Below are 26,908 nucleotides of genomic sequence, written 5' to 3'. Positions count from 1 at the left end.
CCCCAACCCCAAGGGGCCTCCCCGCCGCCGCCGTGGGTGAAGCCAAACCCCCGGACTAGGGACCGAGTCGGGGCGGGCGCTCCTTACCTGCGCCTCCCGCTCGGGCCCCGCCCCGGGAGCCGCGGGGGGATCCGGGGGAAGCTGCGCGCCCAGGGGGCGCCGGAGGGGATTCGGGCCCGTGGGGGGCCGGCCTCGGTCCCGGGGCCCCGCGGGCAGCGCCAGGGCAGCGGCCAGGAGGCCCCCGGCCAGCACCCACGCGGCGCGCCCACGGGCGCCTGCCAAGCCCATGGCCGGCTGGGGACCCGCGACCCCAAAAGTGGCGGTACAGGCGGAGTTGGGGCAGCTTCCGGACCCCAGGCCCGCCCCGCGGCCGAGCATGCTCAGTGCGCGCCTCCGCGGAAAGTTTTCTGGAACAGACACTGGCATCTGGGGCTTGGCGCGCGGGGAGGCCGAGGACCGAGAGCGGCGGGGGAGGGAGCACGGCTGGCGCGGCCGGCGCCCATGCTTGGCTTTGCTCGCGCCCCACCCGGGGGCTCCACCAAAATCGGATCGGGTGATTCTCCTGCTCCCGAGGATTTCAGGGGCTCCGAGAACCCCTCCATTAATGCCTGCTCCCTCCTTAGTCTGGCTCAGCTCAAACTCACCTCCTCCAGCAAGCCTTCCTTGAAACACACAGCAGGCTGAAACCCGAGTCTGCGCAGGCCCACCAGCCCCCCTGTAGAGGACTGAGTAGCTTTTGGATGGGCTGGGCCACAGGGATACAGGACAGCAAAGGAGAGGGGCTAGGAGGGAAACAGGCAGCTCCGCGGCCGGAGAGAAAGGCCATTCTTCATGTCCTGTTGGGTTCTGTTCAACCCAGTCGCGCTCCCACTGCCTGAGCCCTTGGGGTGGTTTAGCTCGGGGACCTGCCCAGGAACCCCATCCCCACTGTCCCTGTCCGGAGGGGGGCTGGGCAGGTAGTCAGGCCAGCCACTGTGGGACCTCTCCAGGGAACCAGAAATAAGGACTTTGGTCTCTGGAGTCAGGAGGCAGCAGCCGAGCAAACTCCCAGAACTCTCCATGGCCACTGGGCTGTGACTCCCTTGGGCCCTCGGTGGCAGCTTACACCTCTTCAGCCTCCTGCAGCCTTTCTTCAGGAAGCCTGGCACCTGTCGCCCTTTCTTCCTCTGCCCCTCCAAGGACAGGCCTTTCCTGACTTGACAGGGACAGATGATGGCATTTGGGATATTAAACCAAGGGCGTTTGGGGTATTAAAGCCAAGCTTTCCACGCAGGGTACACTGCCCCAAGGGGCACCTGGCATGTGCCAGGACTGAGACCAGGCCAAAGGCTAAAGACTAGCACATTGCTGCAGCATGGGAGCAGCAGGGAGAAATTTAAAGCCTGATTTCAACATTCAAACAACTTTTTAATAAAAATAAAATGCAAAGAACACTACATTTTTTAAAAAAGCTAAATCCTGAATAGCCAAAGAAAATAGCCAGCATAAAGCAGGAACTTCTGATTATTGGCTTTACACGTGTTCCAGGAGCCTAGGAGATGCTTCTAAGGAAACATTTACAGAGCACCGCATGGCCCAGAGTGTGAGCCTTGAAGCCAGACAGACACAGATGTGAATATATCTGTCCCGTTTCCTACTGCAAGACCTTGAACGAGCCACTTCTCCTGTCTAGCTGTCAGTGTCTTCATCTATGAAAAGTAAATCTAGATAATAGTTCCCATTTTTGCCAACTTGGAAGGAGTGATGACGAAATGATGAGAAAAAAAAAAAAAAACAGAAACTTGAACTGGATGTTAAGGTTAAGGACACAAAACCCTCCCTGCTGAAGCAGATTCTTTTGGTATCCCTTCTGGCCTTCATAGGGAATTAAACTCAAAAGGGTAGGGGTGTGCATGTGTGTGTACGTGCACACGTGCGTACCCCAGCACCCAGAACAAGAGCTAGCATCAGTAAATGTTGCTTAAAGAAAGAACAGATACTGAATTCGTCTCTCCCCACACAGCGGTGAGACCCTCACTGCCTGGCCCTGGCCTGGCTGGTGGCTGGCCTGGTGCTGGTTCAAAGAGCAAGTTCTCTATTAAATACTGAGAGCACGAATGAGCATGCAGTGTCTTAGGGCTAAGAATGCCTGGGGCTCACAATCTCCCTATGCCTTGTCTTAGAGGAAAGCACTGACCCTTCCTGGGAGAAAAATAGCATTAAAACAAGACAAGTTTGGAGGCAGGACCAGACTGTGTGGTCCAAGGATGGCCAGCTGGTAGAGGTCAGGAGCAAGGTTGAGTCCCACCTGCACTGGGTCACTTAGCTCTGAGCTTCTTTGTCGGCAGGATGGGCGTGGAATGGTACCCACCTCAGAAGGATTTTAGGAAAGTTACTGAGGTCATCCGGCTAAATGCGTAACCAATCCTAAGCACTCAATAAGCTTAACGGAGCAACACCTTCCTCCTGGGTGGGGTTCCCCTTTACCCCCGCAAGTCAGGAGGCCGGTGCAAAGCAAGACTCCTCCCAAAAGGCCCTCTGGGCTGAGAAGCGCGCCTCTCGCCGGGCATGCTCAGTGCACAGGCTGGGCTGCAGGAGGGAGGCGGTGGCTCAAAGTTTTGGGCGGACGGTCCAGGCTCCTCCCTCTGGCTGGGCCGCGCCGGGAAGAAGGAGAAGAGCCGGAGGAAGGAGGCTGCACGGGCCGGAAAAGTCGGCGCAGCGCGCTGCGCCCCTGGCCCGCCCGGGCCGGGAGTCCTGCGTCGCGGACCCGGCGGGGCTGCAGCGCCGGGCGGCGGGCCGGGGCTGCGCGCGGCGGCGGCGGCGGCGGCGGCGGCGGTGGCGGCCGGGATGCGGCGGGCCGGCCGCCTGAGCGCCCCCGATGGCCCGCGACGCGGCGACCTGCGGGAGCGACGCGCGGCTGCAGCTGGGCCGGGACGCCGCGCGGCCGGTGCCCGCGCTGCTCGTCCCCGCGGTGCTTCTGGGCGCTGCCCTCGGCCTTGGCCTCGGCCTCTGGCTCGGCTGCCGCGCCGTCCGCCCGCGCCTACGACACCAGGTGGGTCGGCCAAGCGGGCAGCCCGGGCGCGGGGGCGCCGTCCCTCTCGGCCTGGGCGTCCGGGCGGCTCTGCGTCTCTTGCTATTGATCGCGGGCATCGAGCAAACCGGTCTTTTCCTGGGGCGGGAGGTTCGCCTTCTTCGGGAGAAGTGATTTCCCTGGAGACAGTGATGTCAGGGGCAGGCGGCCAAGTGACAGAAGGGCTCTGACTTGGGGTTCCCCAGATGTGTCTGCTCCATCGGACAATGCCGTGTGACCTTAGCCACTAAAGGCTCTCAGCCTCATTTGTTGCACCGAGGATTTGGACTGAGGGGCCCTAGGACCCAGCGTGGCGACCGAGGGCTGGCGATTCCCACCCCCCCGAATGTCCATTCGGCCTCCTCTGCTGTGAGCCTTACCCAGCTAGCCCCTCTTGAGTCCCTGCTGCTGCATATAACCGTTTGCTGAGCACCCCCTACTGCCAGCCACCGCCAGAGGGGCTTAGCCACCACATCAAGGGCAAGATAGACCCTGCCCTTGTCCCCGGAGGTTCACGGGCTCTGGAGGAAGCTGGAGATGGACAGATGATAAGTAAACAGTTTTCTCTGGCACAGCCTGATGAGTTCTGTGATGGGGAAATGAACATGCTAGCATTTATTGAATGCCAGCTGTATGCCAGGCACTGAGCTAGACTCTCTGCCTGAGTTATCTCATTGATGTCCTCAAGCAGCCTTGTGAGCTTTTTCCATCAATGCCCCCGTTTTGCAGATGAAGAAACTGAGGCACAGAAAGGTTAAAATAACTTGCCAGGTGACAAGTGTCTAACCCCAAGGCCACTGTACCGGAGGTGGAGGGGACTGGTCACCGATGGCTGCCTGAAAGGGATTGACGGATGCTTCACATGGCAGTTGTTATGGAATCGGACGTTGTGAAGCCTTGTGGAGCATACAGCAGTCATTCCGTCAGTGCTGGTACAGTCACTGTCTTAGGTCCCTGCAGCTTTGACCTCTTGGAGGGATCCAGTCTGGTGGGATCTGAGATAAGGTGGTGTGGTCTGGTTCCCACACGAAAAGGAGGGGAGTCCAGCAGTTGTAAGCTGGGCTCTGTCACAGGGCAGGTGACTTCATGGGAGTGTCTTGCTGCAGAGGGGTGCTAAAAGGTGAAATTAACATAGAGCAAGGTGCTTGGAGGTACGTTTGAGGTTGTCACCTGGTGATTGAGGGACACTGGCCCCTTATGTGAAGGGGAAGTAACACGTTAGAGCCTTTTCTGGGTGCCAGGCTCCTTGCTGGGGGTTCATAGGCATTTGCTGCAATGTCCTCCTGGGAGTCAGGGGACTGTCCTCCCCACTTTCCAGGTGAGGACATCCAGCATCTGCAAGGTTGTTCTCCATCCAGGGTCACTCAGTGAATGAGCAGTGGCCTGGGCTTCGACCCCAGTCTGTCTGAACCCCTAAGTCAGGGCTTTAAATCATCCTACCTTGAGAGGTGGCAGTTAGTATCTGTCTTAGTCTGTTCCAGCTGCTATAACAAAAATGCCATAAACTGGGTGGCTGATAAATGACACAAACATTCCTTACATTTCTGGAGGCTGGAAGTCCAAGATCAGGGTGCTGGTGTGGCTAGGTTCTGGTGAACTCTTCCAGGTTGCAGACTGCTGACGTCGCTCTGTGTCCTTGCACGGCAGAAAGGGCAGGAGAGATGCCTCTTTTATTAGGGCGCTAATCCCATTCGCGGGGGCTCCACCGTCACGATCTAGTCACTTCCCAAAAGCTCCACATCCAAACACCATCACCTTGGGGGTTGGGATTTCAACCTTTGAGTTGGAGGGGAAAGGGACACAAACTTTGGGACCATAGCATAGCCCAGGTGAGTAGATCACATTCAGTTTCCTCACGTGGTGCTTGAAGTAGGTCACCTTTCCCAAGGCGCCCAGCCTAACACGCAGGTGCCCCATGCATCCAGCCACCCAGTATCCCCTCGATCCCTGGAAGCCTCTGCACCTCTGCACGTCTGCTCTCTGCCAGCAGAGCCCTTACTCTGCCTCTTGTCCGGCTCATCCTTCAGGACACGGAGGGAAAACCGCATCGGGCTGCCCATCCATCCACAGGCAGGATGGAACACTTTCTCATGGGTCCGAGGTTCTCTGTGCGCCTCTTCTGGTCCAGGGTGCCCAGCTCATAATTCTGTCTTGCCCTGCTTTCTTTTTGTGATTTCTGTTTTATTTTGTTCATTTTACTTCTTTCATCATTGAAAGCTTTTCTTTGCATCAGCGTGGTGCCTGCACATAGGTTAAACGTTCATTTACAAACACCCTCCTCCCACTCAGTCGCCACTTCTCAGAAGCCACCTTGTTCGACTCCTGTTCAGCGGGTGATTTGGGTCAATGACTTCTCATTTTCTGAATAACCTGCTGCTTCCATGGCTGCTCGACTTCCCACGGCGGAAGTGGGAGTGATTTAATGCCCTCTTCTCCCCTCCTCCGTATTGACACCTCCCCATTCATGCCACTCCCTCCCTGTGTGGTTATAGGGGAAATTGGATTAAATCAATATGGGGGGGCTTTCATTATTACAGTTTGTAGACCTTGTTTATTTACTCTCAGCCCAGGATCTGATGGGATTATGATTATTTTCCCTTTTTGGCACTATATTTTGTTTTCCCTGAAATTAACAATTACCTGTTTCTTTTTTTCATTTGCTTAGAGTCTTTGGACTTACATTCACTTAACAATAAACTCGCCTCTTTTTGTCTACACTTCAAGACATTTGAATACATTAGGTATTTGCTGAGTTTTGTCTTTTAGAAAAAAACTTCTCTCCCAGAAAGCTTTGGAACTCTCCAGTCTGAGCTGGTGGCCCCTAGACTGTGGCTGCTCTCTGAGTGGACCAGACCAGCCACATCAGCATCACATGGGAGCTTGTTAGAAATGCCAGTTCTTGGACCCCTCCCTTGGTTCACTGATGGGCCTCTCTGGAGGTGGGTCCAGCAAGCTGTGTTTAATAAGCCCTCACGTGATTTTTTTAATCCTTAAAATTCAAGAAGCAGCCTCTGTAGGCTTTTGCTGTCATCTCTGGGACCTCTCAAGGCCATCATGCTGGAACTCCTTCTCCTCTCTCATGGGCTGGACCTTCTTTCAGAATCCCCTCCCCTGTTTTTTCTTGGCTAATTTCCTCATTTGCTTGGAGCACATCCTCTAGTAGCTTTCTCAGAAAGGATGGGCAGAAGTTACTTTTGAGAAAATCTATGCCTGAAAATTTCTTTCTTTATACTTAATTTGGTTAGATTAGCTAAGTCATAGAATTCCAGGTTGGAAATAATTTTCCCCCGGAATTTTGAAGGCATTTTTTTTCCCATTGTCCATGTTAAGACATCAGATTGTGTTCTGATCCTTGACACTTAGCCTGGAATCCTTTTTTCTTTCTTTTGTTCCTCAACTGAATCCTAAAGGATCTTTGCTCTCAGTGTGTGAAATGCACTGGAACAGGTCTTGGTGATGGTCAAATGCCATCTCTTATGCTGTGCATTCAGAAGGCCCTTTTGATCGAGAAACTCACTTTCTTAATTTCTTTGATGACTCTCTTCCTTTATGTTCTGTTGCTTCTTTTGGAAACTCCTGTCAGTTTTTGGTTGCATTTGGCCTCTAGTTATCTCCCTTCTCACCTATCTTCCATCTCTTTGTCTTTGGACACTCTTGTTTGGGAAAAATTCTCAACTTTATACTTGGATTGAGTTTCATATTTTTAATTTTCAAGAGTTCTTTGCATCCTCAGAATGTCCTATGTTTATACTGTACTGTTCTTCTTCTTATTATTTTTTGCTTTTTAGGGCAGCACTCATGGCATATGGAGGTTTCCAGACCAGGGGTCCAATCGGACTTGCAGCTGCCAGCCTCCGCCACAGCCACAGCAATGCCAGATCCAAGCCGCATCTGGGACCTACACCACAGCTCATGGCAATGCCAGATCCTTAATCCACTGAGCGAGGCCAGGGATCGAACCTGCAACCTTATGGTTCCTAGGCGGATTCGTTTCCACTGCGCCACAACAGGAACTCCTGAACTCTTCTTATTTTTGTGAATGTCCTAGCTTCTCATGCCTCTAAGTTATTACAGTTGTTTGTTTTCAGGTTTCTCTTCCCCATGCAGTGTCTGTTTCCTGCTTGCTTTTTCCTTTTGTTTTGGGGTTTGTCTTTCATATTTGAGTCCGTCCTCAAATGGCTGGTGACCCTTGCCTTCCTGATCATTTTTAACTAGGGAGCTAAAAAACTGACACTCCCCAGCGGGGTAAATCCGCTTTTTCTCCTGGAGCCTTTACTGCGTGGTCATCTGACCAGGTCTTTCCCTGAGGAAGCCTTGCACTGGTGGGCCGTGAGTGCTAAACAAACAACCCCCAAATCTCTGGCTGCATCATCTAACCCTGTTCACCCCACCCCGGACTGTTCCAGCCACATAGGCCTCCCTGTCTCAGGGCCTTTGCACTTGCTGTGCCCTCACCCTGGAATGCATGTCCCTGAGCTATCTGAATGGTTTGCTCCCTCACTTCCTTCAAGTTTTTTTTTTTTTTTTTTTTTTTGGTCTTTTTAGGGCCACACCTGTGGCATATGGAAGTTCCCAGACTAGGGGTCGAATCGGAGCTGCAGCTGCTGGCCTAGGCCACAGCCACGGCAACACCAGATCTGAGCTGTGTCTGCGCCTGTGCCGCAGCCTGCAGCAATGTTGGATCCTTAACCCACTCAGTGAGTCCAGGGATCCAACCTGCATCCTCATGAATACTAGCTGGTTTCTTAACCCGCAGAGCCACAACGGGAACTCCCAAGTTCTTTTTCCAATGCCACCTTGTCCAGCGGCCTGCCCCACCCGTCACGCCCCATCCCCCGTCCTCCGTTACCTTTCCCTATAGCCTTTGTCACCTCTGACATACGATATATTTGTTTCTTTTTTTGCTTGTGTCTCTCTTCTGTCACTAGACTGTAAACCCACGAAGCAGGGTTTGCTTATTTTGTTCATTACTCTGTCCCCAGGGACTAGAATAAGCCTTGACTTTGAGTAGATGCTCCGTAACAGTTGCTAACTCACTGGCAAACTGGTGATATTTCTTGAGTTGAAGGTTATACCCATGACGCAGCGGAAACGAATCCGACTAGGAACCATGACGTTGTGGATTCGATCCCTGGCCTCGCTCAGTGGGTTAAGGATCCAGCGTTGCTGCGAGCTGCAGCATAGGTTTCAGATGCAGCTCAGATCCGGCGTTGCCATGGCTGTGGTGTAGGCCTGTAGCTGCAGCTCCGATTCGACTCCTAGCCTGGGAACCTCCATATGCCTCACCTGTGGCCCTAAGAAGAACAAATAAAAGATATTTTCTTAAAAATCATCCAGTGACATTATAGGAAATCATAGGAATATTAATATTTATGTCATTCTCCATCTTAAGCTGTTACCCCCACCACCACCACCGCAGCCCCACCCAAGGGACTCACAGGCCAGGGGAAGGCCACCAACTGGAAGAACAGTGGAATGAGCTTTAATCCACGTATTGCTTCCGGGTCTTGAGGACACATTGGGATGGGCCCTTGGGGGGCTTGTCAGGAAGGTGACACTTGGACCGCCTTGAAGGCAGGCCTGGGAGCAGAGCACTGCGCACCAACGGCCAGCAGGGGGCGGAGATGAGCAGAGGTGACTCCTGGGGGTGGGGAGTAGATGGCTGTGGTCGCAGGGGTACCAGGCGGAGTTCTCACCCCACCCCCCACCCCCTTTGGATTTTAGAAAGACGATACTCAGAGTCTGCTCCAGAATTTGGAGTCTAACGTGCAGACCCCGCCAGAAGCCGGCTCCCCACCCAGGAGGAGGAAGAGAGAAGCGCAGACTTCCAAGGACGAGGCGGCCCTGGACGTAAGCTGGGTGTGGGGGTGGTTGGTGGAGGCCGGTACTGGGTGTCCTCTGCCCACTGGGGTGTCATCCAGACGAGCCCCTGACAGATCGCACGTCCCGCAGGCTTCTTTCTGAGGCATCATTTACCTACGATGAAATGCACAGGGATTAAGGTCACAGCCCGTGAGTGAGAAGTGTCTACACCCCTGTAACCGAGAGAGACCCCAATGGGGCGTGTTCATGACCCCCCCCCCGCGCAAGCTCTCTAGTGCCCCTTTCATGGTGGGCAGCCACTGCTGCGATGTCCATCTGGGGGGCTGGTTTTGCTGACCTAGAACTTCCACGAGGCAGTCGAGGGCTTCCGGGGCTGCTTACCTGTGTCATTGTCGCCCTCGTGCCTCCCTCCTCCCTTTTAATCGCCCGCCGCGAGGGGATCTGCCTCAGTGTGGGTTGTTTTGTTCTGAATAAGGCTTCTGTGAAATTGTGATTCCTTGTTTGTTTTCCTTTTGCTTTCTTTCTCTCTCTCTCTTTTTTTTTAATGAAGCTGGAAGGTGTTTATTTATTTGTGGAGTCCAGGATTTATCAGTTCAGAAAACAGTAATACTTGTAGGTACTTAAAGCAGGAAGTGATTTCATATAAGAAATTAATTTTTTTTAAATTGTTGTTTCCCCAATATAATTTTTTTTCCTACTGTCCAGCATGGTGACCCAGTTACACACACATGTACGCATTCTATTTTCACACATTCTCATGCTCCATCATAAGGGACTAGACATAGTTCCCAGCGCTACCCAGCAGGATCTCATTGCTAATCCATTCCAAAGGGCAACAGTTTGCATCTATTAACCCTAAACCCCCCATCCACCCCCCTCCTTCCCCCCCCCCCCGCTTCATTTCCTTTAAGTTAGTATTCGATACACATCCAGGAGTGGGCGTTATCTGACCTAGGTGTTCAAGGGTGGCTGCCACACCTTCCCTTTGTCCCCTCCCCCCTCTGACCAGCCTGAGCTGCCCACAGGGCATCCCTTCCTGCAGGAGCTTCGTGGACAGAGAGGGCGTTTCTTCCAAAGACGTGTTGTTTCTGGTCACTTCCTGGTCCCTATAAAGCATCACAGATGACAGGTGCCATTCAGCCTCAACTGCCCAAAGATGAGTTGAATAGAGATATCTGGTGGGGGGGAAGACAGACAGAGAGAGAGGGGGAGAGATGCTGGGAAAGGGGAATGATTGGACTGAGTTTCTTATTTAGCACCTGCTGAGTCCCAGGCATTTTCACACGTGTCACTTCTGAGCCATGAGAACTGCCTGCGGATTATCTCCCGCAATCCGCTCAGCACCCGTGACACAGCCTTTGTTCATATGCCCGTTTTCCAGATGAGGAAACTGAGGCATAGGGAGCTAGGTCACTGTTCGAGGCACATGGCTGAGACTTGGGCCCCGGGTGTTTAGCCTCTGCCCTGGAGGCTGCTTCCCTGGACCCCACAGCTTCTGTCACTTGGTCACGTTCTGCAGCCTCCACTCACCGGAAGGAGAGCCAGGTGTTTTAAAACGATTGTTTCCAACACGTTTGGAATCAACAAGGGAAGCTCTGATTACGCTGAGAATTCAGTTTTCTTTCTTTTTTTTTTAATTGGTTCCTTTCTTTTTCTTGACTGTAACATTTCGCTCTTTCTTTCTTTCTTTTTTGTTTTTTAGGGCCACACCCATGGCACATGGAAGTTCCCAGGCTAGGGGTCCAATCAGAACAGCAATGCAGTAGTTGAGCCGCATCTGCCACCTACACCACAGCTGGACAATGCCAGATCCTTAACCCACGGAGCGAGGCCAGGGATCGAACTCACAACCTCGTGGTTCCTAGTCAGGTTTGTTAACCACTGAGCCACAATGGGAACTTCTGAAAATTCAGTTTTCGAGAGTCACACCCTGTCCGTACTTCCCTGGGATTCTAGAGACAGGGCTTCCCTTCCCCATGTGGGGCAGGACTCCAGGGAGGGATCGCTGTCCCTCCAGGGCTGACACGGGAGTTGGAGGGAGAGAGAGGCCCGGCTGTCCCAGGAGCAGGGCCTTCCGCAGCTGAGTGGGCCCTTCCTTGTCTATGCTGTGTGTCTCTAGCTTAGGATCCCAGCCTCTCTGTTCTAGGTGCTTGTCTGTGTGTGTGTGTGTGTGTGTTTGTATCTGTGCTTCTCACTGTAGGTCCACCTCTCTCTCTTTCTCTCTCCCCTTTTTTTTTCTTTTTATGGAGGTTCTCAGACTAGGGGTCTAATTGGAGCTGCAGCTGCCAGCCTACACGACAGCCACAGCAACGCCTGATCCCCACCCACTGAGTGAGGCCAGGGATCAAACGCTCATCCTCAAGCATGGTAGTTGGATTCATTTCCGCTGTGCACGATGGGAACTCTGGTCCAGGTTTCCTAATGAGGTGATAAAACTGTTGTAAAATTGAATGTGGTAATGGCTGCACGTATCTGTGACTATACTGAAAATTATTAAATGGTACCATTTACATGGTTCAACTGCATGAATTTCATCAGTAAACCTTTTTTTTTTTTTTTTTTAAATCCTCGCACACATGTGATGAAAGCAACCCTGGCTTTAGGATCCAGAATGCTGGAACCCAGGCCCAGCTCTGCCACCTGTTTGCTGTGTGGTGCCAGACAAGAGACATAACCTCTCTGAGCCTCAGGGTTCTCGGCTTCGAGATGACGGCAGTGATGGCCAAGGGGCCACTCACGAATCAGCCCTCTGACCATTCCCACCAAGGAATGAGCACTCAGTCAGGGTCGGGATCCAAGTCTCTCTACCCCTCCCCGCCCCCCGCCCCCTGCCCCCCGGGAAGGCGAATCCATTTCTACCTGGAAATGTTTAACCTGTTCACTATTCAGCTGGGCCTCACTTATGCCCATGATCAAGCTAATAATTGCCAAGAGCTAAGTTAAAGATCTGCCCGTTCCGGTGGCCAGCTTGCCAAAATGGCCCGGCCTGCTGCAGGCCGAGCTTGCCAGGGATGGTGGGCAGGACTGATTTTACCAGGACGAGTGGCACCGTAGCTCTGACACCCTCCAAGGCACAGAGGACCAAGGCATTTGGGGTCCACGCCGCTCCTTCCGTGAACTCTGTTTTGATAAATAGCTCACGTCAACTGAAAGCAAATCGAGCATTCCAGAAGCCTCCGAGGCTTGCTGCTGCCTGGCCTCGTCCTGTCCTTTGGCTTTGCAGGGGGGAGGGGGGAGGGCTCCCCTCTGGGTGCATTTGTGCCTTTGCTGAAAGGGACCTTTTCTTGGTGCGTGAAATGGCTTTGCTTTTCCTACAATTTATGTCGTAACTGATTTTCTGAATAATGGCATTGCTTTGGATGGAGACGTTTGACATTGTAAATATGCACGCCAACCAATTTTCTGAATAATTGTGCGGCCACGGTTGGGGAAAGGATCAGAATTTGGAGGACTTCTGGAGTTCTCACTGTGGTACAGCAAGTTAAGGATCTGGGGTTGTCTCTGGAGGCGCAGGTTCGATCCCAGGCCCGGTGCAGTGGGTTCCATCCCTGGTGTTGCCACAGCTGGGGCTCAGAATCCGTCCCTGGCCTGAGAACATCCATATGCTGTGGGGGCAGCTAAAAAGATTAAAAAAAAAACAAAAAAAACAAAAAAAAAAAACAAGGGAATTTGGAGGAGATCTGAACTGAATAAAAAGAGCTGTGAAAAACCAAAAACAACCAGGCTCCCGGTTCCCAGGTTCCGTTCTCTGCATCTCAGGTGGATCTGGCGTCTCCATCCTTTTCTTAGGTTTTTCCACCTGAAGTGAATGTTTAGTGCCCCCCCCCCCTTGAAGATGAACTCCTGGAAAGCAGAGACCAAGGCTTCCTCTCATTTTCCACATACGTCCTTCTGCCCTTCGCATCCCCAGAAGAAGTTTAAAAATGCATATGGTGCCCTTTTTGCTTTTGCGTCGTTCCTTGAAAAAGTACGTCTCCACCAGACCATCAGCCAGGACCGGCTTCCTAGGTGTGCACCTCATGGGGTCCCACAGACCCTGTGCCCATTCACACCCCCCCAACCCATTTCTGGACTCTGCTCTCTTGAAATTCTTAATCACTTTTATTTTATATTTATTTATTTATCTATTTTGCTTTTTAGGGCGACACCCACAGCATATGGAGGTTCCCAGGCTAGGGGTTGAATCAGAGCTACAGCTGCCGGCCCACGCCACAGGCACAGCCACGCCAGATCTGAGCCTCGTCTGTGACCTACACCATGGCTCCTTAACACGGGATCCGTAACCCACTGAGTGAGGCCAGGGATCGAACCCACAACCTCATGGATCCTAGTTGGATTCGTTTCTGTGGCACCACGACGGGAACTCCTTAATCACTTTTGACTGAAATTGCCCCCTGCCACCGTTTTCACTGAGTGCTGGGCCCTCCAGGCCATGCCACCAGCTCTGGAGTCAGCCTCTTCCATCTTTCTTCCTGCTCTGCTTCGGCGCCCGTCCTCCTGCAAAGATCCTAGTGAGAGAGGGACCTGCTGCCGGGGCTGGGGACAGGCCAGGCTCTGCTCCCTTGGACCCAAGGAGAGCCAGGGAGGGTTTTAAGCCAGGGAGCAATGCGAGTTGTATGTGGTCACTCGATGGCCACGTGGAGAATGGATTGGAAGGCGTCTACCTCTGGGCCTTGCCTTGCCTTTCCGTAAAATGGGCACGATCCCTATAGCACCAATCAAGCTGACTGTCATGTGATAATTAAATGAGCAAACATGCATCAAGTGGCAGCAGAAAACAGGCCCTCAATACACGGGAGGGGAGCCACTTTGGCAGCTTTGGCGCCCTTTGGGGGACTGTGACAGCGGCTCGGCCTGAGCTGTGGATTTGAGAGGCATCTGGGAGGTTAGGTTGATGGGATTTGTAGTTGATTGGACATGGCAGGTGGAGTGTGGGAGTGGCAAGTGCTTCAGGACTATCCCTGGGCCCAGGCCTTCTCCACCAAACTCCACTTCTCTAGTCATTGCCTGGCTTTTACTCTTCTCCTTATTCGTGTCGTGTTGAAGGGGACAGGATGGTGTCAGCTGAATAGGAGGGACCGTAGAGCCAGGGAATCCGAGTTCAATTTCTGATTCTGGCATTTAATAGCTGTGTGACTTTAGGCGCACAGCTCAACCTCTCTGTGCCATCGCTGCCATCTGGGAAGTAGCAGAGTCCTTGGAGGTTTAAGGAAGGTAGCACAGGTCGGTGCTCTTCCCCTGTGCTTGTCATCTAAGTCTGTTTTGGCGTCAGAAGGTAGAGAGAAATGACAGGAACTGGAGCCCCTGCCCCATAGCGTCCCCACCTCGCCCCGTGCAGAAGGGCATCATGGGAAACCCGCCCTGGGACCGATGCAGAGTCGCAAGCGCTGGCAGATGCTGTTTCCACACAGGAAGCAGTGAATTCTATGGCATTCGCTGTGGTAGGGTTGTAATTCCAAGGAGAACTCAGCAATTGGAAATCCATCGTTTGTTATGAAGCTCTTTCTTTAAGATTTAGTTGACAAGTTCCCATCATGGCTCAGCAGAAACAAATCTGACTAGCATCCATGAGGATGCAGGTTCGATCCCTGGCCTCGCTCAGTGGGTCAGGGATCCACCTCTGCCGTGAGCTGTGGTGTAGGTCTTAGACGCAGCTAGGCTCCCACATTGCTGTGGCTGTGGTGTAGGCCGGTAGCTACAGCTCCGATTGGACCCCTAGCCTGGGAACCTCCATATGCCGCTGGTGCAGCCCTAAAAACGACAAAAAAAAAAAAGATTTAGTTGGCATCGAGGTGGGTGCAGGTTTCACCTGCCAGCCTGTTCAGAGTGGCTGAGTGGAGCTTCCCCCAGGTCTGGGGTGCCAGGCTCCCGGCCCATCTTCCTTCTCAACTTCATCCGCTTGCTGGTTGTGTCCAAGCACTTATTCAGCACAACTCTGCCAGGTGCAGGGGCGGCCCCAGCAGGGGAGCGATACAGAGAGTGGGGCTGTGGAGCAGCCTGTGCACCCATCCGTCCAGCCGTGGTGGGGTGGGTGGCTCCTGAGCAGGCTCTGATGGTGGCGTCTCACTACTGGGTCTTAATTTACCGTCCATCGCCTAACTTCTGCTCCGTTCCAGCAACTCTGCTGGGGGCTTTCTTCATGCCGTCCTCGGGGGCAGATTCGCTTCCTGCTTACTACCTGGGAAGACCAAGGCTCAGAAAAGCGAAAAGACAGTTCAACCACTTCCGTTCAATTCAGGGTCTGATGGCAAGTCTTGCGTGAATATTGTCACATGTGTTTGTCAGCCTGGCAGTGCTAAAATTATTCTGTATTTTCTTTTTCCACCAAAAGGTGGTTCATAATTGTTAGGAAAACTTTTGGTGTTGGCATGTTATTTAAATCCCTGTTTTTTCCAAAGCTGAAGACTTGGAACTAAATGCAGAATGTGCTATTTAGCATCTATCCGTTCATCCATGCACCCATCTGTACATCCATCCATACCTACAGCATCTCGTCATCTACTCATCCACCTGCCCACCCAGCTGTCCATCTGTCTATGCAGTCATACACCCGGCCCTCCATCCATCTATTTGTCCATGTGTCCATCCATCCATTTATCCATACACCTGTCTATTCATCCATCATCCACCTTCCCATCCATCTGTCCATTCATTTGTTCATCTATCCATCCATCCTTCTGTCCATCCATCCATCCTTCCATCCATCCATCCATCCATCCTTCCATCCTTCCATCCGTCCATCCGTCCATCCGTTCATCTGTCCATCCATCCATCCATCCTTCCGTCCATCCGTCCATCCATCCATCCACCCATCCTTCTAGAAAGTGAGCACTAACTTGGGTCTAAATGTACTATTATGGTCCCTTCCGGAGGCCACTGTTACAGATGGGACATGGCATTTGGTTTTTTTGTCCTTCATTTTACAGAAAGCCCCTCCCCATGCCATTTGTTCTTCTTCCTTCCCAGGAATGCAGGCCGCCTTTCAACAGCAACATCACAGCATTTGCACTGAAGGCAAAAGTCGTCTACCCCATCAATCAGAAGTTCCGGGTAAGCGTCCCGAGCTCCGTCTTAGAAATGCAATTGTCTAGTAATGTGCTAGAGGTGGGGGTAGGAAAGGGGGGTTCAGTGTGCCATTTGAGGTCCTCTTTGGGGGTTTTATGGCAAAGCCATGTTAATAGGGATGTAACTTCGTGGCTTTGGAATGGAGCCTGACTTTAGGGTTGATCCATTTTATGACAGTGTTGTTTATGTCATACAGGGATTGCCCACGTATAGCGGGATATCCCCAGGGGCACCGGGTGACAGCACCGTAGGGTGGCATCTGGCTTGCCCTTTTAACCCTAATGCACACATCGATGCTGACACAGTTGCTGACCTGAGTGCTCATTCCCACACTCCAGCACTAAGGGCAGCAGCTGGCACTGACCCCTTCCTGTGGGGCTGGCACCGTGCTAAGTATTTGTCAGGCATTAGGCATTTCAGGATTCCTTGCAACAACGTTCCTGTAAGGTAAATAGCAGTATTACCTCCATTTGATGCAAAAGGGAACTGAGGCTCAGAGCTCACACTGCAGCAGGTGGCAGGGCCAGAGTCACCCCCTCAGGTCCTATACCCTGGAGCCCGGAGGTCACCCCTGTGGCCGGGAGTTTTGCAGAGAGCGGCATAGTCCTTGATGCTGCAAGGAGCCAGGAGATGCTCCGTGGCGGAGTTTCCTGGTCAAGTAAGTTGAGGGAGGTGCTGCCTCTTTCCTGGAGGTGAAGAGGGCAGACTCAAACCCAACTCGGAGAATTCCTGCACCAGAGAAATCGACTCTGCCGTGTTCACACAGACCTCCCCAAACTAATTTTTCTGCGGAACCCTCAGAGGGAGCGGTAACTGCTTGAAGTTCGTGGAACTGCTCCCTGGAACACACCTTGGGAACCACTTCCTTCACTCGGGGAGGGGGGGGGGGCTTTAATTACCCTCAGTGCCCGTGCCAGACGGGCTCTGTGGTGGGCATTGGAGATTATCCGCTGCTCAGGAGGACACTGTCCCCACCCTGGAGCCCTCCCAGCCTGGGCCGACATTGCAGGATGGCATGTGATGACATGCAGGACAGAAATGACCAGGGACCCGTGGGCACGGCAGGGGCTGGGCCCGGGTACCAGGGAAGGAAGAGTCAGGGTCTGTGTGCAGGAGAAGGACGCCTCAGCCCAGCAGACAAGGAGTGAGGGGTGTTTCGGGCGGGGACCCCAGAGTTGGGAAAGGCCCAGAAGCATGAAACGACAGCGGGGATTTGGAGTGGGCCCCAGCTCCGTGTTAACCAGACACGTAGCTCTGGGAGCAGCAGGAGAGGCTGGACCCGGGCAGCTAACACTTGCAGAGCCCTCTGGCTGTGACCTCACGTGGTCATGGCAGCACGTGGGGCTTGAGTTCCTTGATAAGGGGGTTCGAGCCTCTCCCAGGGCACGTTAGTGGGTGGAGCAGGCCCAGGGCCTGAGACCAGCAGCCAGAGAGGTGGGCAGGGCAGATGAGCTGCCGTGGAGGTCAGAGCTGGCAGCTGAGCGCAGGTGCAGGTGGGCCCTGGGGGAACCAGACCCAGGCTGGTAGCTGGGGGAGTGGGAGCCTGGTGCAGAGGGGCTGGCCTCTGGGTCAAGTGAGGTGACAAGAGCTGTGGCCACGGCCCTGGAGCAGAAGCTCTATGGTATCCACTCACACCCTCCCCAGCCGGCCCCAGCCTGGCCCTCCTGGGAGCCACTGTCACGTTGTCACAGGTGGAATTGGGGGGACACACGACCCACTCGTGATGGTCACGTGGACTGAGACCGCGCTGCCTCTCCTGCCCCCCAGCCTCTGGCTGACGGCTCCTCCAACCCGTCTCTGCACGAGACCCTAAAGCAGGCGGTCTTGCCGAACCAGCCGGTGGAGGCGTCCCCTTGCAGCAGCCTGGGGAGCCTGAGCCAGGCCGAGAAGGACGACTGCAGCTCCTCGTCCAGCGTCCCCTCGGCCGCCAGCGATGACAGAATCCTCGGCCGCACCTTCCTGGGGGTGAGGAGCTTCCCCGAGGCCCTGACCTGTGAGAGGTAAGGAGGGGGCGGGATGGAGGATGCAGGCCAATGGGCTGTGTCTTTGTCCCTGGAGGGAACGGAGGCCTCAGCCGTGAACACACAGTGACCCCGTGTCAGAGGTGGAGCTGAATGTGTGGTGGTGGCCAGCAGGGGTCAGGGAGCCAGGCCTGAGCCCAAGGACAGACAGAGTGGCGCTCCTTTAATCATTTCCGTTAGGGTTAGGGTTAGGTTAGGGTTAGGGTTAGGTTAGGGTTAGGGTTAGGTTAGGGTGCTCGCAGAAGCTAGCACCAGTTTTAGTTTAGGTTTTTGGGTTTGTTTTTTTTTTTTTTTTTTTTTTTTTTGGTCTTTTGTCTTTTTAGGGCCACACCCACAGCATATGGAGGTTCCCAGGCTAGGGGTCTAATCGGAGCTGTAGCTGCCGGCCTACGCCACAGCCACAGCAACCATGGGATCTGAGCCGCATCTGCCACCTACATCACAACTCAGGTCAATACTGGATCCTTTACCCACTGAGCAAGTCCGGGGATCGAACCTGCGTCCTCATGGATGCTGGTCATATATGTTTCCACTGAGCCACGATGGGAACTCCCAGTTTTGTTTTTTTTAATTGAAGTATAGTTGATTGACAATGTTGTGCCAATTTCTGCTATACAGCAAAGTGACTCTGTCATATATATGTGTATACACACACACACACACATTCTTTTTTTATATTATGTTTTCATCATGATCTGTGCCAAGAGATTGAATGTAGCTCTCTGTGCTCTGCAGTAGGGCTTTGTTGTCTATCCATTCTTTTTTTTTTTTTTTTTTTTTTTTTGTCTTTTTGCTATTTCTTTGGGCCGCTCCCGCGGCATATGGAGGTTCCCAGGCTAGGGGTCGAATCGGAGCTGTGGCCACCGGCCTACGCCAGAGCCACAGCAACGCAGGATCCGAGCCGCGTCTGCAACCTACACCACAGCTCACGGCAACGCCGGATCGTTAACCCACTGAGCAGGGGCAGGGACCGAACCCGCAACCTCACGGTTCCTAGTCGGATTCGTTAACCACTGCGCCACGACGGGAACTCCCTGTCTATCCATTCTAAATGTAATAGTTTGCACCTACTAACCCCGAACTCCTCATCCATCCCACTCCCTACCCCCTTACCCTCGGCAACCACAAGTCTGTGCACATAGATGTCTGTGAGTCTGTTTCTGTTTTGTAGATAGGTTCATTTGTGCCATATTTTAGATCCCACCTGTAAGTGATAGCATATGGTGTTTGTCTTTCTCTTTCTGACTTACTTCACTTAGTATGAGAATCTCTATTTGCATCCATGTTACTGCAAATGGCATTAATTCATTATTTTTTATGGCTGAGTAATATTCCACTGCGTATATGTACCACATCTTCTTTATCCATTCCTCTGTTGATGGACACCTAGATTGTTTCCATGTCTTGGCTATTGTGAATAGAGCTAGCTGTGGTTAAGCGCCTTCTGTGTACAGGGCCAAGTGGTAAGTACTTTGCAGGGATTAATTATCTCATGAGCATAAGGACCTGGTCTGTCTTGTTCACATCTGTGCTCTACTGCCCAGTAGGAGCCTGGGACAAATGCAGTGATGAATAAATATCGATCAGTCAATGAATTAATTCCTCTTAACAGCCATAGGTTGTTCAAGTTATAAAGTAGATGCTAATATTGTCCTCATTTTGTAAAAAATAAAATGAAACACAGAGAGGCTGAGTGACTTGCCCAAGGTCACACAGCAGGTGAATGATGCAGGTGGGTGTGACCCTGCCACCTTATCACACAGCTCATGCTCTAGATTGTCACACTATCCAGCCCAGAGCAGGGCTCAGCACACAGTAGGTGCTTAAGAAACTAGTTGGCAAGTTTGTGTGTAAACCTCTCTCGGCTCTAAATTCACCTGCATCCAAGGGGCCCTGGGTGAGATGAACCAGAGACGCCTGGCTCAGGCCTGCGGAAAGAGTGGGCTCAGAACCCTGGGCTTGGTGCTACCCCTGACGATGACCCCAGGAGTCTCCTTGGCTCACCCCCTGGCTGGGAAGGGATGTTTCTGAGTTTTGGGGCGTAGAAGACTTCTAACAGTTCAGGTGAGAGTGTAGCCATTTAAAGTGTATCTGCAGGAGTTCCCCAATCCGACTAGGAACCACGAGGTTGTGGGTTCGATCCCTGGCCTTGCTCAGTGGGTTGAAGATCTGGCATTGCTGTGAACTGTGGTATATGTAGGTCGAAGAGGCGACTTGGATCTGATGTGGCTGTGGCTGTGGTGTAGACCGGCGGCTTAGCTCAATTGGACCTCTAGCCTGGGAACCTCCATATGCTGCAAGTGAGGCCCTAGAAAAGCAAAAAACAAAAGCAAAAACAGCAAAAATAAAGTGCATTTGCGGACTTCCCATTGTGGCGCAGGGGAAACAAATCTGACTAGTACCCGTGAGGATGTGGGTTCGATCCCTAGCCTCACTCAGCGTGTTAAGGAGCTGGTGCTGCCGTGAGCTGTGGTGTAGGCCTGGCAGCTACAGCTCTGATTCGATCCCCAGCCTGGGAATTTCCATATGCTGTGGGTGTGGCCCTAAAAAAATTAATAATAATAATAATAAAATGCATTTGCCTGTGTAGGAAAAAAAAGTCGTGGGCCTTTCTTTACACCCTGCTGCTTACCTGCGGTGATCATGCAACTGCTACTTGATTTCTCTGGCCCCTGAGTTCCTGAGTCAGTTTCCTCATCTGTAAAATGGGCTTGAGAATGTGCCCGTGACGGCAGAGAGGACCGATGCCATGCGCACCAGACATGAGAACGCCGCGGGGCAGGAAGGGTTGTTCTTCCTGTATCTCAACTGCCGTCTCTTCCTCTGCTCTGCCTTTGATGTCTTGGGCAGCTGTTCCCTTCTGGTCACAAGTGGGTTGCTTTTCTTTTTTTTTTTTTCTTTTGCTTTTTAGGGCTACACTTGAGGCACACGGAAGTTCCCAGGCTAGGGGTCAAATCGGAGCTGCCAGTGCCATCCGCAGCCACAGCCATAGCAACATAGGATCTGAGCTGCATCTGCAACCTACACCACAGCTCTCAGCAAGGCCAGGAACTCCTTTTTTTTTTTTTCTTTTTTTTTTTTTTTTAAGTGGGTTTCAGATAACTCCTGGGATTCCTCCTTATGCACCCTGGGTGACTGTGAGCCGTCCCTGCACGCTGCAGGGTTTAAAATCTGGAATCAGGATGCACTGTGGCTGGTCCTGAGCAGGGATGTACTGGTGACTCGGTAGCCGCACCCGCATGTCAGAGACTCTGAAAGTCTCTTCTGTTTCGCTTTGGCCTTTTCAGCGTGGACCTGGACCTGTGCATCCTCAACCTTCACCTGAAAGACCTGCTGCGTCTGGACGAGGCGCTGAGACAGGAGAAGCACATGGTAGGTGGAGAGGTCCGAGCTCCCCTGAGTGCAAGGACACCCTTGGGAAAGGGGTGACCGTGGAGCCGCCGCCACGAGGGGGTAGGGAGAGCAGAGTCGGGCATCCACCCGCAGACGGGAGGTAGGCTTTATGTTACCCAGAGCCGTGGGGTTAAGCAGAAAGCTGGGTACCAGAGTTCCTGCCGTGACACAGTGAGTTAAGAATCCAGCTGCAGCGGCTCAGATGGCTGCGGAGACTCAGGTTCAATCCCAGGCCCAGCACAGTGGGTTAAAGGATCCGGCTGGCGTTGCTGCACTGCGGCTAGGATTCCATCTCTGGCCCGGGAACTTCCATATGCAAAAAAAGGAAAGCCGTGTACCTGTTCTCTGGGCACAGCTCCTGCTGGAGGCAGAGGCAAAAGAAAACAGGATTTTCAGAGGAATGATATTAATGATCATGTTATCAGTGAGCACTCATTTTTTTGTTTTTAACGGCCGTACCCGAGGCATATGGAAGTTCCCAGGCCAGGAATTGAATCTGAGCCACAGATGCTCAACTTGGCCACAGCTGTGGCAACACTGGATCCCTTAACCCATAGCGTGAGGCTGGGGGTCTCACCTGCACCTCTGCGGCAACCCAAGCCCCTGCAGTTGGATTCTTAACCCACTGTGCCACAGTGGGAACTTGAAGCACTCACTTTTTTGCGTGCTTACTATGTGTTAGGGGCTGGAGCTGTTGCACGTGTGGTTATTTTAAACCTCATACAACCCAGCAAGGTCAGTGCCATTATTAGGTCCACTTTACAGATGGGGAAGCTGAGGCACAGAGAGGGGACTGGCCCTAAGTCATAAAGCTCTAAGTTGAGGCTAAGGTGGGAAGTTTAGCACCTTTTCATGGGCGCACGTTCTCTGAGTGGATGCAGGAGAAAGCAGAACCTTGGGCACAGGAAACAGGATCAGTCTCTGCCCGATGCACATGCCGGGTCGCTGAGTCAATCAACACTGGATCGAAGCCACAGGAGGTCAGAGGGATAATTCCCACTGTAGCCACAAAAGCCGGTGGGGTTAGCCAGGCAGCAAGGCCACTGGGGTTAAAAGGAGGAATTATTGGAGTTGCCGTCATGACTCAGCAGTAACAAACCTGACTAGGAACCAGGAGGAGACAGGTTCGATCCCTGGCCTCGCTCAGTGGGTTAAGGATCCGGCGTTGCTGTGAGCTGTGGTGTAGGTCACAGATGTGGCTCGGATCTGGTGTTGCGGTGGCTGTGGTGTAGGCCGGCAGCTGTAGCGCTGATTTGACCCCTAGCCTGGGAACCTCCATATGCTGTGGGTGTGGCCCTAAGAAAAGCAAAAGCAAAAAAAAAAAAAGAATGATTTCTCCCTGAGACACATCTTCTGAATTACTGAGTGAGGAGAGATGAGACCTACAGAGAGAGGGGAGGAGAGAGAAAGCCTGCTTGGGGGGGGGGGGGCGGGTAGATAGAGAGAATGACAGAAGGACGGACATAGACAGGTGCCCACAGGTGCATCGTTATAAACCAGAGAAATAAAAGCATATTAAATTGAGGAGGCAGCAGAAAGAAATTTTGCTGTGTGGGAGCAGAATGGACCTCCTAACTGGGTGCTGGTGTTTCAAACCGTAAATCCTCCTAGGATTCCAGAAACAGAAACTGCTCCCGCAGTGCCACAGAGCCCGCCCTGTGGAGGAGGCCCAGGTGCCCGAGACACCAGCCCACCTGCAGTGGCAGCCTGCTTGCACGCGGCCACATCTGGTCCTGCATGGGGGCAGGTGGCCCTGCGGAATCGTTCAAAGCCTCTGCTCCCTGAAGGTGATTGTTTCTGTGCTCAGAGCACCATCCGGCTGGTGAATGCTGAGGTCCTGGTGGGCCTGGCCTCCGGAGCAGCCAGCGAATGCCCCCAGGGAAGTAGGCTGCCCTCATGGAGAGTGTTCCGTCACTCATCTGCCTGTCTTATCTGTGGGCAGCCTTTGCTCCCCGCTGGGCAAAGTCCTGGGGACAGGCCGTGCCTTTATGGAGCCTACTGTCCAGGGGAGAGATGGCACTCCACGGAGAGCACAAAATGCCAGAGGCAGAACGCGTGACAAAGCAAGTGACGGAGCACCATGGGAGCATGTCAAAGAGGCCTGGAGGGGGTGTGGGTTTGGAGGGATGGTGGGGCTTCCCTGGGGGGAGACACTTAAGCTGGAACCCAGGGATGTTCTGAGAGTGTCAGATTAGGAGTCGCAAGCTGGGCTTCTGGTCCACCCTCTGACACCCAAGAGCTGTGTGTCTTTGGGTAAAAGACTTCCCCTCTCTGGGCCACTTGAGGAAAGGTGTGAAAATACACTTCCAGCTCTTACTCCATGGAATTACCTGGAAGTTAGTTGTCCGCTTTGAAAGGTCTCTGTGGGCTGTGTGATCAGCATCCTCACAGGATTCCAGCATCATCTATTAAGGACAGATAATCTGCTAAACACTTTAAATGTCTGATCTCACTGAAACCTTACTGATGTTTCACTGATGAGGAACCTGAGGGTCAGAGAGGTCAAGTCAGTTGCCCAAGATCACACAGCTGGGAAATGGCAGAGGTTTGTCTGAATACAAAGTCTGCATCTTCTCAGAGCCCAGAGCCCAGACAGCTCAGTAGAAATGTATCCAGGAGTTCCTGTCATGGTCCAAGGCTAATGAACCTGACTAGTATCCATGAGGTTGCGGGTTTGATCCCTGGCCTCGCTCAGTGGGTTAAGGATCCGGCATTGCCGTGAGCTGTGGTGTGGGTCGCAGATGCGGCTCTGATCCCACGTTGCTGTGGCTGGGGTGTAGGCTGGCTGCAGCAGCTCTGATTGGACCCCTAGCCTGGGAACTTCCATATGCCATGGATACAGCCCTAAAAAGACAAAAAAAAAAAGAGAGAGAGAGAGAGAGAGAGAGAGAGAGAGAGAGACTCATTGAAGATATATGTGCACAAGTACCCATATCTGAAATAGACTGAAAGTGAAGTGATGGAAAAGGATGGCCTATGCAAAAGAAAGCTGGTAGAGCTAGACTTAGATCCGAAAAAAATAGACTTTAAAATAAAGACCCTAAAAAAAGACAAAGAGAGGAAAATTGCCTCATGATAAAAGGATCAATGCAACAAGAGGAAATTGCAGGTGCAAATATCTATGGACCCGGTTTAGGAGCAACTCGTCATCTAAAGCAATCTCGAGAAAGAACAAAGCGGGTTATGTCGATAATTCCGCAAAGAGAAAATAAAAGCTCCTTAATAGGTAGATATGTCTAAGTGACCTTTGGCACAGGTGCCAATGTAGTTCGGTGGAGGAATGAGCTTTTCCATAAATCGTGCGGTTGGGCATCCATAGCAAAAGCCAAAAGGAACCTCAAGCTAAGCCTCATACCTCACACAAAAATTAACTCAAAATGGACCAGGTACTTAAATATACAATATAAAACTATAAATCTTTTAGGAAAAAAAGGGAAAATCTTTAGCATCCAGGGGAAGAGTTCTTAGATTTAACATCAAAAGTGTGGCCGTGAAGGAGAAAACTAATATGTTGAAACTCATTAAAATAAAAAACTTCTGATCTGCAAAAAAAACACAACGTGTTAACAGGATAAAAAGCCCGAGGCCATGTTTTGCAAACCACATTCTGAGAACTGGTGCCTGGAATACAGAAGAAACTCTCAAACCTCAATAGAAATAAATAAACAATCCAACTGGAAAATGGGCAAAAGGTGAAACAGTATTTCACCAAAAGGATTATACAGTTGGCAAGTAAACACACACCAAAAGCATGTAAAAAGATGTTTAATGTCCTTAAACCATTACGGAAATGCAAAGTGAAACCACAATGAGGTATGACTATACATCTATCAGGACAAGTAAAATAAAAATAACAATACCACCGAATGCTGGTGAGGATGTGATGAAACTATCACTTTTTTTGTGGCTGATGGGAATACAAATGCCACCATGGAAAACAGTTAGGTGGTTTCTCATAAAACGGGACAGGCAACTACTAGACGACCCAGCAATCGCACTGTTGGGCATTCATCCCAGAGAAACTTAGGTTCACTCAGCAACTTGTATGTGAATGTTCCTATCAGCGTTATTCATAACGGCCCTGAACTGGAAACGCCCAGATGTCCTACAACAGGCGAAGGATTAAACGAATTGTGGAGGTGGCACCCTTGGACGTGCAGGGGTGTCCTCACCCGTCGGGGGACGCTTCTTGGTCTGGAGCACGTGCTCATTCATTGAAAGGGGCTGGAATGAATGACCTCACACTCCCTGGTCCCATAGAACCTTCCCTTTGATTCTTCTCATAAGGAAGCAACCCTCCCTTTGCCTGGTCTGTTTCTTGACTCAGGGACATGGAGCGTGGACGGGCCTTCCGTAGGGTGGGCGCCTCATAAATACATGCTGAATAAATGAGTGAAGAAGAAATGAAGCATTTCTCTAGAAGCTTCACAAAAATCCAATCCATGATAAGCCATTGTCATGATTCTTAATCTGAGGTCTTAGCACAAACTGTATGTGGGTGGGTGTGGGTGTGTGTGGGTGTGTGTGTGTGTGTGTGTGTGTGTGTGTGTGTGTGTCTGGAGAGAGAGAGAAAAAAGGAGGGAGGAAGACACCATTGTTTAAATCGTTGTTCTGGGTTGTTTTCTTTTCTGGCCATAGATGTTTATTCAGATTTTAAAAATGTGCCTCCTTGACCTTCTTCCTAAAAAGAAGTCTGATGATGAATTATACCAGAAGATTCTTTCAAAACAACGCAATGTAAGTCTTCAAACCATAGTTCATTACGATATATGAAATAGTTATTATGATATATGAAAGATAATGTTCTAGGAAAGTGTTTTTGATTTTTTGTATAAAAATAGTTTATAACAATATGTACTTTTCAACACAATATAATGATATATAAAAGCATATGTATAAATATAAAAATAACTTTATAGTTATTAAAATAACTTTTAAACTATTATTTAAATTTAGTTATATATAAATCGTTATATATAACTATTATATAATGGTTATTTACATAACCATTATATAAAAATATTGGAAGTAGAAAAAAGAGAATGTTTGGTCATAGTCACTAAAATAGAAGCACAGTTGATGTTTTCTGTAAAAATTTGGAGTGTTTTCATTTTATTTATTTATTTATTTGTTTGTTTATTTATTTATTTTTTGCCTTTTCTAGGGCTGCACCCACGGCATGTGGAGGTTCCCAGGCTAATTGGAGCTGCAGCTGCCGGCCTACACCACAGCCACAGCAACACCGGATCCTTAACCCACTGAGTGAGGCCAGGGATCGAACCCACAACCTCATGGTTTCTAGTCGGATTTGTTGGCCACTGAGCCACGATGGGAACTCCTGGAATATTTTTAAATATATAATTTGTTTATTACTTATAACTTTTGTTGGCCGCATCCGAGGCATGTGGAAGTTCCCAGGCTAGGGATCAAACCCACACTGGAGTGACAACCCCGGATCCTTAACCCACTGCGCCACAAGAGAACTCCTCTTGGGTATAACTTTTGATGCTACTTTACATTCTTTGCTTTTTAGACTTGTATACAAACTTTATATTGT

At 51.5% G+C, this 26,908-nt stretch overlaps 2 protein-coding genes across 11 annotated transcripts in view; one reads left to right on the top strand and one right to left on the bottom strand.

Annotated features, from left to right (window-relative positions):
* EVC2 (EvC ciliary complex subunit 2) overlaps positions 1–1,011 on the bottom strand; it is a 130,795-nt gene extending 129,784 nt beyond the window's left edge. For 2 of the 4 annotated variants that reach the window (XM_084971428.1, XM_084971429.1), the window contains exon 1: positions 645–1,011. Coding sequence is in view for 2 of the 4 variants with exons in the window: in XM_021100987.2 (XP_020956646.2) it covers positions 88–378 (291 nt within the window). In the remaining 2 variants the exon portion in view is untranslated. Of the gene's footprint in view, positions 1–87; positions 379–644 lie in introns of those variants that run through there. The other 2 variants (XM_021100987.2, XM_021100986.2) reach the window with 1 other exon arrangement.
* Positions 1–26,908, top strand: part of EVC (EvC ciliary complex subunit 1) — an 84,976-nt gene that overhangs the window by 67 nt on the left and 58,001 nt on the right. For 4 of the 7 annotated variants that reach the window (XM_021100990.2, XM_021100988.2, XM_084971479.1 and 1 more), the window contains exons 1-6: positions 2,619–3,031; positions 8,774–8,899; positions 15,839–15,922; positions 17,705–17,937; positions 21,246–21,330; positions 25,990–26,088. In XM_021100990.2, the coding sequence (XP_020956649.2) occupies positions 2,858–3,031; positions 8,774–8,899; positions 15,839–15,922; positions 17,705–17,937; positions 21,246–21,330; positions 25,990–26,088 (801 nt within the window). In that variant the 5' untranslated portion in view covers positions 2,619–2,857. Of the gene's footprint in view, positions 1–2,618; positions 3,032–8,773; positions 8,900–15,838; positions 15,923–17,704; positions 17,938–21,245; positions 21,331–25,989; positions 26,089–26,908 lie in introns of those variants that run through there. The other 3 variants (XM_084971478.1, XM_084971476.1, XM_084971477.1) reach the window with 2 other exon arrangements.

This window comes from Sus scrofa, chromosome 8, assembly GCF_054392235.1.
Source record: "Sus scrofa isolate SSC_HxYL_T2T_F1_AM1 chromosome 8, Sscrofa_HxYL_maternal_Yorkshire_Landrace_v2.0, whole genome shotgun sequence".
NCBI lineage: Eukaryota > Metazoa > Chordata > Mammalia > Artiodactyla > Suidae > Sus > Sus scrofa.
The sequence above is the reverse complement of the archived record's forward strand: the minus strand, read 5'-3'. Positions and strand labels throughout refer to the sequence as shown.